The sequence below is a fragment of the Loa loa genome (assembly GCF_000183805.2).
Source record: "Loa loa unplaced genomic scaffold supercont3.325, whole genome shotgun sequence".
NCBI lineage: Eukaryota > Metazoa > Nematoda > Chromadorea > Rhabditida > Onchocercidae > Loa > Loa loa.
The window spans coordinates 50,793-61,478 of NW_018108505.1; the positions used below are offsets into that span (position 1 = coordinate 50,793).

The following is a 10,686-nucleotide window of genomic DNA, read 5'->3' on the forward strand; positions in this document are numbered from 1 at the left end:
AAAAAAAAAACAATTCCGGTACACGATAATGTATGCGTACGTGACAATCTGAAACAAAATAATAAAGTTGTGTCACACTATTCGATAACATACAAAAGGATTGGATAATATCTGTTAATGTATCATTTTAGGATTACAAATCTTTCTTAGTCTTCTTTTCACACTTCTCAGTATCCTACGTGCAAACATTATTGACAAAAGCACGTATAACTTTTCAAGCGCTTTTTTCCATAAATATGTTTTTACCTTTCTCTTCACTATTACAAACATTCTGTAAATAAAAATCTTCAAAGCTTTTCATTTTATTTAGAGATTGTCATTGAAGCGCATTTGGTAGATGTCCTGTAAAAAGCTTTTCATTTTATTTAGAGATTGTCATTGAAGCGCATTTGGTAGATGTCCTGTAAAAGATTCATCAAAGATGTTGAAGGATATTTTTGGATAATAATATGTAGCACATTCGTCATCAGCAGGTATGGGACGGAACTAGTGACACACAGACACACACATACACACACACTTGCCAGCGTGTAAAGTTTTTGGGGCTGTTCCATTTTTCCTTAGAGAGTAAATTGTGACGGAAAGCTAAAGCTTGCAATAGCATGCATGCATTACATGACAAACATATACATGCATCTATGCACATACATACATACACACACGCATATGCGTGACATACATAAATAGACATATATACATACACACACACATACATGCACATACACAGACAAACACGTGATGACGCGTCAAACCTTTTTGCGGGCAGCGTTTCGCATATCGATTTTTGTTCCATATCATTGGCGATGTGTGCTTGCGGTGCGTTCATAAATTATCGATGAAACTCGAACTCTGTATGTGTTTGTCTGTCTGTCTGTCTATCCGTCTGTCGTGTATGTAGTGCTTATGTATGCACCTGTCTGTCTCCATGTCTGTATGTATGTATATGTACGTGTGTATGTATGTATGTGTGTATGTGTGTATGTGTATGCACTCATTAAATTTATTTTATTTTTCAGGACTTTTCATCGGTGTTTGTGCGTTTTGTCCGAAAGCGTATTAAGATTGCCTCATTTTCAATGACATAAATCCGTCTGTTCCGTTTATTGATCCAGCCGGTTATCAGAACTGTATCTACTTTTTTTTTTTTCCTTTAAAACAAAAATTTGTTGCGAAATATTGTAGTAGCAATTATAATTTGTATTAGTTTTGTATTGTTATTGATTGGATCGATTATTGTGGAAAATTTCATGTTTAGGCAATTATCAACAAATATAACTATAATGTAGTGTGATGTGTAGTTTTTTTTTTAGTATTATAGAAATCTTTTTTCCTTTTTGGGTAGAATATGTGGTTTAAATCATTTTGATGATAATTTAAACCGCAGTGATTTGGTTTCATAATTTTCTTGTTTCTCCTCATCGTTGGTCGGTTATGCAAACTGTACTTTTTTTCCCTTTTTATATAACTCATATGTTCTTTTTTCGTCTTTTTTCTTCCCTGTTGTTTAAACTGCAGGCAAATGTTTGTGGTAATATAACTGTCACAGTGTTGTGGATGCTTTTTTTCTTCTCATTTTTGATTTGATTTTTGTTAAAATCGTCGGTATTCCTAGGATTTTTTTGAGATATTTCAAATGTCATCACATAACATTCCGAGAAATTTTTTTCTCGGAAATTGAAGAAAAAGAAATTTTGGTACAGCTGGCGTTGTGCTGTTTAGCGGTTAGCCCAAATAACTGTCGTGATGGAAGTCTCTCGTAAATCAATATTTCATTAAACTATTCTAGCTGGTGATGCACAAAACGATCCACTGACACATCCGGAATTATGGCAACGAAATCAGAACATCGATCAACAACGGAAAGTACCTCAAAAGGGGTTAATGGTGCAGTTGATGTGCATACTTTGGAAGTGGAAACATTCAACGGTTTTGAAGAGGTTTGTAATTAATTGATGTGAAATGTTTACGACGAATTAATTCACAGTTTCTTCAAAAATAATTTTTTGAATTGATTTTGACAGGATAGTACTAAAATTTGACTTCGAGGCACTTTCGTGGGAAGAGTTGGAATTCCTGGATTGTATTTGAAGTCAATAAAAGAATGCAGTTTAAACCACAAGAAGTCAAAGATCAAAGTAAAGCTACTTTACAGTCGTTGCCCATAAACAGCTGTAATAGATGCACTCAAGTTACCGAAATAAAACGAAGTTTCCTATGCAGTTAGATTACGAAATTCATGTTATATGGCAGTAGAAGTTATAAATTTGTATTCTGAAATGGATTTTCAAACAATTCAAAAACCTTCAAATTCTGGTTACTTTTCAAAACAAAACTTCTTTATTTTTTCGGTGCAAGCTTTGTTCGTTAAGGAATTTTTTTCGTAAGTTCGTTTCATATTTCCGAAAATTTCGAAAATTCATTCAGAGCGGTGGGTCCAAAGTTTTTGATGCATTCGGCAAGTTTTGCTGTTCACCCGTCTATTGAAGCCTATTTTACTTTCATATAATGCTTTTTCTGCTTCTTGTGTTGCTAATTTTTACGCATTGTTTAGCTGTGATACGTTGTCATTGGAGTTCATCTTGACTATGATTTAATTATATCAAATTTCGTTTCAGTTCCCAGATGTCGACGGGATTTTGAAAGTTTCCAGGAAATTTTTGCGAAACTACATTTATTTATTTCTAGAATGGAATATGTCATGAGTCAACGTCATCGATCACTGATCAAGGTGGTAATGGAGATATGACGATTGCGAAGACACCAGCAGCTAACGACGGTGATGTGTCGCCGTCATCGTTACGGCGGAGTACACGTGCATGTGCGTTGAAAGCTGCGGAACGCATCAAGCTAAAGGAAACGCTGACGCCGGTGATGGATGGTGTAGCATCACACAGCGTAAGTATCCTCGATTATTTGGAAGTAAATAAAAAGCGGTAAGAAAAAGATTATAGTTTAAAACTATCGAAGATATGTAACTTCACGTTTCTCTGTAGGTATTGTATGATTTGGCGAATAGTTAAAGGAGATATACTTAAAGCTGACTACACTTTGTTTCATCAGTCTTACTTCAACAACTCTTACGCAAAATTTGCGAAATCCAATAACGATAGTACGATAGTATCTTCCTAGAAGATATATATCTTCAGGAACTATTCCAAAATAGCCAGTTAATATTAACCAAATTCGTTTCCTTTCATAGTTTTCACAAACCTAATAGTCCCTTTCATTTCTATCAGGGATTTAGTTGCAATTTATGAGAATACTCCACTCAAAGATCCGAAAGCTTATTTTGTTAAAACCACTCGATTAAGTTAACAACATGTTCATGGGCAGTTTATATAAGCTTCTAAAATATTGCCAGTAACTTGGATGAACAATAGATCATAGTAAAACAACATGTCTTGTGTTGAACTGCGCGAAGAATGTGACTTCATAATGGTTCGTATGACCAAATAGTTCGTACTGCATTCTTCACTGGTTATGCCATCAGTGGCATACCATACTATTACAAACATTTTTAGTCTTCATTTGGGTTTTTTATTTACTGGGGGCTGAACCCTTTATTTTAATAACTTACTTTCAAGTAAGTTTAAGTAACAACTATGAGTTTGTCGTAATTACAGGGTGAGGGTTACATTTCTGGAGCCGAAAATGATGATGAGGAACCACGTGTGAAAAAGAAGCGTTATGCAGAAGGTCGAACATTGGACCAAACCGATTGTAAATTTGGAATTAAAGTTGAAAATGATGAAGTGCTATTGATGAGCGATGAATCCGAATTGTCGAGTTTAAATGACACAGAATTCGAACAAGTCAAAAAGGTTTTTGATCGAGTAGGTGTCTTTCCTACATGTTACAGATGCATTAATTCTCAAATGAACTGGAAGGAAAAAAGTTGTTTGAGAAGTTTATTGAATATGAAATTCCAACTTTTGCTTTATCAAAATAAGGGAGCAAAAAATTTGGTAAATTAGGAATTAAGGTAGAACATTTTTTCCTGCCCCATTTTGATATCATGTTGATATGGGTTAGAAATTGTTTCATTTTCACACAGTGACGAAAACATTCTTTTTTTTATTTTTCCCATCCAATGGCAAAGCAGTGTGTATAGGCTTTGTTGGATGAATGAGTAGATAAATAGGATGGGGTTTAATGATTTATGATTGCAGGCTCTGCATCGAGAACAGACAGATGAGCAAAAGAAGGAGCGCGAAATGATGGTTAAAGCTCTAGAAGCTGAGCTAAGAAGAGAGGAGGCAAAACTTTCTATGCTTAGAAAGCTACGAATAAGTCAACAGCATTCCGTGAAACAGGTTCTTTATAAACTTATCAGTGATAAGGCTATGATATCAGTGGTATTGTATTGATGATAAAGGCTGTGTAATAGTAATGCTATTGATCGTGGTTTTGATGACGTTATTAGTGAGAGATTAAGCCACTAATCAATCAGCCATACCCATCCGGTTGATCATACATTGCATAACTTTCGCTAAATGATTCTATTACATGCTATTCACAATAGGTACTGAATTGGAAGCTTTCAATAACTTATGTAATTTGATGATATCTCGGATCGTAAGTAGTCTTTTGAGTTCTTCATGAAATACACACAGACTTGCCACTTAAATTGTAAAAACTGTTGCGCATCTTATAACATGAATTTTCTTGATACTTGTATACAAGACGTTATCTTAATCAGACGTTCTCAAAGGAGAAAATTTAGTCAAAATATATTGTCAGTAAGCTGAAAGAAGCATATCCACTTGACTAACATGTAACATAACAATACAAGAGCAAGGAATATGTACAGGAGAGCAAAGTCTGAGTACAGGAAACTATCAGGCGATGATTTCGAATTACTAGGTCTGCCATTTATTATATTTGAATCTCATGGAAAACCGTTAGCTACTGGGTGTTGAAGTGTCGCTGAGAACTTGTATGTCATCCATTTTTTAGATACAAGAAGCAAATATTCGAAAACTGACGGCTAATGTTGCTCAGAATGGTAGTGGCCATGCTTATAAACCGCCAGTTGCTGCTGTACAAAATCGATCTACATCTAATAGTCACTCGAAAGGTTAGTACATTTTTCTTTTTTAATCAGATTACAATTTACATGTTGTTTACCTTGGTTTTTAGTTTTAAAAATCGCGTACACATAGACGTTTTAATCACGTTAATTGTGTGTCAAGACACATTTGATAACGGTATCATTCATATGTTTCGCCAGGGAATGGCTGAATCATTGTTATATACATACATCTAAATTGATTTTCGAAATAGGCTTAGGCTGGGAAGTTAGGATTAAAATTAATTTTACACGTAGTTCAGCAATTGCGAAATGCATCTACAAGTTAATAAATGCAGCTATAGTTCGAGCATTGGTGCAGTAGGCTTAACAGTTCCATGTAACATGTATAGTTTTTCAAAGAAAAGCGATAAATTTTTAAAGTTAAGTAAAGCGAAGTTAACGTAAACTTCATCATGACGTATGCATTTTTGTTGAAATTTACAGCATCAACTTCAAACACATCGTCGCGTGCAGTTGCATCTGCTGCATCAGCTGCAGCAGCGTTAATGAATCTGAATTTGACACCACAACAGCAGCAGCTATTACAGAATGCAGCTAAAAGTGGCTTGCTGAATACAGCTGCGGCTCAAGCGTTACTGCAACAAGCTCAACAGCAAGCTCAAACTAATAACGGTAAAACAATTTTTGTATAGATGATGCCTTATGTTTTGCTTGTCTTACGCATTCACAAAGTTAGTAGTGTCTGTTGCATCATGTACTTCAAATTATTGCATAATTAGGGTTACATTAATGAATGTCAGCTGATGAGTGACAAATACAGTGAACGTACTGTGTTGCGGACAAAACGTGCTAATCTTTCCAAGAAAGAGGTGCATATAGGGAATGATGGGGAGAAGCGAAAGAATTGAAAGGTTTAACTGTACAGTTTCGGAATATATTGCGTCAGCTGTGCAGCGGAACTGTATCCAATGTTAGATGAAGGTTTGATATCCTGAAATGTTGCGTATGTCAGACCAGTAGTTTTAGGTCGCTTAACTCAACATGCGGCAGCTTTAGCAACCGCTGCACTTCTCTCACAACATCAGCAACAACAACAACAACATCAACAACACCATCATTCACGAAACAGTGCTGCAGCTGCATTGGCCGCTAAGGAAACCGCTGCTCAAAGAGCTGCTGCAGCTAAACTTGCGCTACGGAGACAGTTGGAGCAACAGTTATTGCAAGTAAGTCTGTACAAAGTTCTTTTAAATGCTGAATGATTTTATATTGATTTCAGAAATTATCTAAGCTACTGCTGGTAAAAGCAGATGAGAGAAAGCAAGAAAAAGACATATATTCTACTCATTTCAGTTCTCTGCTAGGGAACTGCATTTCACTGTGATTTTCGCTACAAAGCATAGCAAGCATTTCGAGTAGAATATATGTCTTTTTCTCAACTTTCACGATTCTCTCCAAATATTTCCATCCTCAGTAATTTGAGATATTCCTTTACCTTTTTCGTTTTTAAATTGAATTATTCACATATTTTCTCAAACATAGCTTAAATCCGCTTAGTTTCAGATCCCTCCACCACGACCTCCACCTCCGGATATGCATTTTATCCCTAATGGTAATCAACCAGATTTTCTAATGTATTTGGGTTTAGATATCGCTGTTCAAAGGTTGTTAAAGGATAAATTAGCTACCAAGTAAGTTTAATTTTTGTGAAGAAAGAAATTTCGTGACAGTTAATCGTAAAATTAACAGTTATTTGGTGTGATACTGTTGACATTCCCAAACGTGATGTTGACATACATAATTTAAATTTATTGGATTCCTTATTATTGGGGGAAATGAACCGGTAAATGTGTACACGGGTAGCTGTGTGCGTCATCTACGACAAAAAAAGTGTTTGTATAAGCAGTGGTCATTGACTAAAGTTTAGGATCACTCCAATTCTCATCGATCCAACTATTTTTATTAAATAGTTTTTTTCTGAAGTATTGATTTCAGACGTGTCACAGAGGGGCCTTATTTATGCGAAGAATGTGGTACCGATTTTACACCGGTTTGGCGTGCCATCGGAGCAGATGAGAATTCACTAAATCTTTACTGTGACGCATGTGTGAAAGCAGCGCAAAAGAAGAAGTTGCGTCAGGAGCATACTGCATTGCTAAGGAAAGCTTTCAATAAAGTTATGGAAAAAGAACAAGTAAGGATGCAGTCTGTAATGTTTCCTCACTTTTGCATTAGTGTTTTTGACATAATATACTTGCTAGTGTCCGTGATAACGAATATATCGTTATCATTGGGAAATATGTATAACTTGGAAGTTGTGGAATAGGATGATTTCTGCGAGGTTGCAGACATGATAGTTAACCGCTCCTTTTGCTTTAGGAATTGGAAAATCAGATAGCAGAAGGCAAATTCGAAGCGCCTATGCCTTCGTCATCAACACCTCGCTCATCAACGCCAGCCACACCACCTCTTAACGCAGCTGCTTTGAAAACAGCACCCTCTTCCTCCGGTGCCTCAATTAATGCACCAAAAGCTTCTACTTCTTCCGTAAGTATTTTTACGCTTGAAGTAAATCTGGTCACATTATTGAAATCCATTTATTGTGGAAGTCATGGAAGAGGGAATTTTTAAGAGACTTTATTTTGTAGGCAAGCCATCAACAGCATCATAACAAACCAGGTTCATACAAAAGGCCTGCAACAGCGAGCAGTAACACTGCAGCGCAAGCTGCCTCGCAGAATGCTGCAGCTGCGGCTGCTGCTGCGGCACTTGCTGCAGCAGCAGGTGCAACCGGTACGAGTAATTTCTTACAGCAGCAGATGGCAGCAGCAGTAGCACTTCGACAAACAAATCCTATGCTTGCAGCTATGATGGCGAATCCCTTGCTCAATGCACCAAATATGTTGCAGGTACGAAAAAGTCACCCTTTTTTTTGCTTTTCGATCAGAAGTAGAAATGTCTGGAATCACGAAAGAACTAAAATATTGAAGAAACACTTAACGACTATTGATATACTCGTATTTGCTTACACAGTCCATCTGATGATGAAAGATTCATTTTTATGGTTGAATCGAGGAAGATGCCAGGGTCGAGTTAGAACATGACATGATTCTATATCCTAAAGTAAAATATCTAATATATGGCTGGTGTTATTAATGACTGGATGTCAAATGAAATAATCGAAATGAGATCGGAAGCCATTTTCAAAATGTTATTCGTTGTCATTTGACGTGGCATAGCATTACCAGGCAAAATCTTGTTGAGTGCAGCGGATATCTGCATTTGTTACTGAAAAGTTATGGCATTAGGATTTGAAAACAGTGTCAACTAACAGTGCTTCTGTAAATTTTTTTCGAACAGATACTTCGATCATATCTGTCAACAACCAATTACTTAACAGGATATATACAAAACAGAATGAAACATGCTGTCCAAATGTTCTGGCAGTTTGAGAAGTCTAGTAGTAATGAATTTATTTTAGTGATGACAACATTCTTTTTATTTTGGCGTTCATTTAATGTGAATGATACCAATGTTTCTTTTTTTTCAGCTACAATGGAATCCACTAATGCAGCAGCGTTTACCCAATTTGGCAATGGCAGCACTTGCTCAGGCGGTTCAAAATGCCCAACAAAGCAGTGCATCCGGAAATGTTGCATCGACTGCTGCCGCTGCAGCAGCTGCGACTAGTCCCTTGGCAGCATTAGCAGCTTCGATGAATCCGGCCGCTGCAGCTGCAATGTTTAGCAGTAGCCCGCAGATGGTACGACAGTTGCAACAAGCACAGCAAGCGATGCAAAGGAATTTCCTGTTAGAATACGCAAAAAGTCAGTCGAAGAAATGACGTCGTTAACAAAGAAGGTAAATATTCCGTTCTGTTTTCTGTCTGGTGATATGAAGTGATATATATGCATATGATATGGTATGTTGTGGCATGATATGGTAGCGGTGATTTAGTAGGTGCATATATTGTTTTGCACTTGGGAATCATTATGTGTATGTTAAATTATATTGATATTTTTAGGTTACTTCAAGGCTTAATTAAGTTAAAAAGAGTTACTGATTGCTGCTGTTTCAATACCTTAATCCCATCTATCATTCCTTTCCCTTATTTATCCTTTGATGGTAAAGTTAGCATATTGCATAAAAGTTTGATGTCATTATGGAGATGATCAGGGATTCGATTCTTATCAGCGTAACAAATCTTACGAAATTAGTTAATATGGGTATTCTGATAGGTACATTTTCAATTGTCGCAATCATCATGTTACCATCGGAGTGTTCTTCCCTCGGCTTTCTTATTGATTTGGATTTTCTTACGTTCGTACCCGATTTCACAGCAACGATTCAGCCAAATTTATTTTCTATGGGAATGCTCTAGAAATGGTGAAGTTTGCGGTTTTGACCGATTGCGGTTCAATTTTTCTCTCCTCTTTTATGGAAAATAAACATTGCATGTTGGTGGAATCTGTGTCTGTCAAATTCTTCGACATGAAACACCAAGATAATCTAAACACGACAGACTGGGTCAGATTTTGAGCTGGCAGGCAATTGTTGGGATCCCCTCAACTGGGACTTTCAAGCGTTATCCAAATTTTTGGACCTTAGGGAAAGGAAGCTTGGATCACTTATTCGTTGCTGCTGTACACGTTTCTTGGTCAATTATTATTGCTATAGGTATCGTGATATTTGTAAATATAAGTATGCAAGGTGTGATCCATGATGATGTATTTCTTCAGATTGAAATATTTGTGCAACAATTTTTAAAGTAGATCTCGAAAAGTTCATTTTTTTCCGGGAAGGAGTTATGTAGTGGACAGTTATGTAAGACAAAAGGTTATTTCCAAGAAAAATCTCTGAAGATTATTGTGTGGAAACACTTCACGGGATTTGATTGTTTGTGATTTATGGGTGAATATTATTTGAGATTTTGCAATGGTCATAATTGTCCTTGAACCTGTGGTATATCTGAATGATTATGTGACATTTGCTGCTGAATGAGTGGACAGTAATTTGGTGGCGGTGTTAGTTAGTGTCACTGATTTTAGTAGGCTTGATGAGCCGTGGTTTGTCTGCAACCGTTTTCGGGGAATTGTAGTAATTCTTGATTTATATAATTTCTAAGGATCATTTGGTTATGGGGTTGTTTTTGTTGCGTTCGCTCATCTTTGGTTGAAATATTTTTGTCATTTCTTTAGATATTTGAATAATTTAAATTGTTGGAATGGTATTTTTTTTTTTTTTTTTTTTTGAAAATTCGTTTCATTACCTGTATCGTCGTTTTGATCAGAGAGAAATGTGCTTTCAGGTTGGATTTTTGAGTTGTTTTATGATTTTTTTCTCTTGGAAGTTTGTTTTTTTTTTTTTTGCGTGTGTTTACTGGGAATCAGTTCAAAATTGATGATTGCTGACAGATATATAACTATGACAGTTGTTATTTTCTTACTATTCGATTTGTATTTGCTCTATAAAAACTCGAAATCTAAAAATAATTTTATTTTATATGAACTTTTTTTTCGAAGGTTACCAAAACATTTTTTGTTGTCTTCTCAAAGCTAGTTTTTGCAGTACCAAATTGTCCCTACGTCTCCTTTTCCTACAGTCGTGGAGAAAAGTTTTGGATTCAAAGGGCCTTGTCATGTGTGTTTGCCTTA

At 36.1% G+C, this 10,686-nt stretch overlaps 2 protein-coding genes across 2 annotated transcripts; one reads left to right on the top strand and one right to left on the bottom strand.

Annotated features, from left to right (window-relative positions):
• Positions 1–444: 444 nt before the first annotated feature.
• LOAG_09300 (hypothetical protein) lies at positions 445–1,087 on the bottom strand. Its single transcript, XM_003144828.1, has one exon. The coding sequence runs from the start codon at positions 824–826 to the stop codon at positions 467–469; it is 360 nt and encodes a 119-aa protein (XP_003144876.1). The 5' UTR covers positions 827–1,087; the 3' UTR covers positions 445–466.
• A 693-nt stretch (positions 1,088–1,780) lies between these two features.
• LOAG_09301 (hypothetical protein) lies at positions 1,781–9,198 on the top strand. Its single transcript, XM_003144829.2, has 12 exons — positions 1,781–1,937; positions 2,686–2,895; positions 3,624–3,833; positions 4,170–4,313; positions 4,957–5,077; positions 5,516–5,704; positions 6,059–6,258; positions 6,596–6,723; positions 7,028–7,226; positions 7,412–7,579; positions 7,681–7,941; positions 8,583–9,198. Exons 1-12 carry the CDS (start codon positions 1,827–1,829, stop codon positions 8,874–8,876), a joined length of 2,235 nt encoding a protein of 744 aa, XP_003144877.1. The 5' UTR covers positions 1,781–1,826; the 3' UTR covers positions 8,877–9,198.
• Positions 9,199–10,686: the final 1,488 nt, after the last annotated feature.

What these genes read in the sequence shown, in the direction of transcription:
- LOAG_09300 (XM_003144828.1), bottom strand. Translation starts at nt 826, where the DNA reads ATGAACGCACCGCAAGCACACATCGCCAATGATATGGAACAAAAATCG.
- LOAG_09301 (XM_003144829.2), top strand. Translation starts at nt 1,827, where the DNA reads ATGGCAACGAAATCAGAACATCGATCAACAACGGAAAGTACCTCAAAA. An exon ending in AACAGCATTCCGTGAAACAG is followed by an intron (nt 4,314 to 4,956) that starts GTTCTTTATAAA and finishes TCCATTTTTTAG; the next exon opens with ATACAAGAAGCAAATATTCG. An exon ending in ATGCACCAAATATGTTGCAG is followed by an intron (nt 7,942 to 8,582) that starts GTACGAAAAAGT and finishes CTTTTTTTTCAG; the next exon opens with CTACAATGGAATCCACTAAT.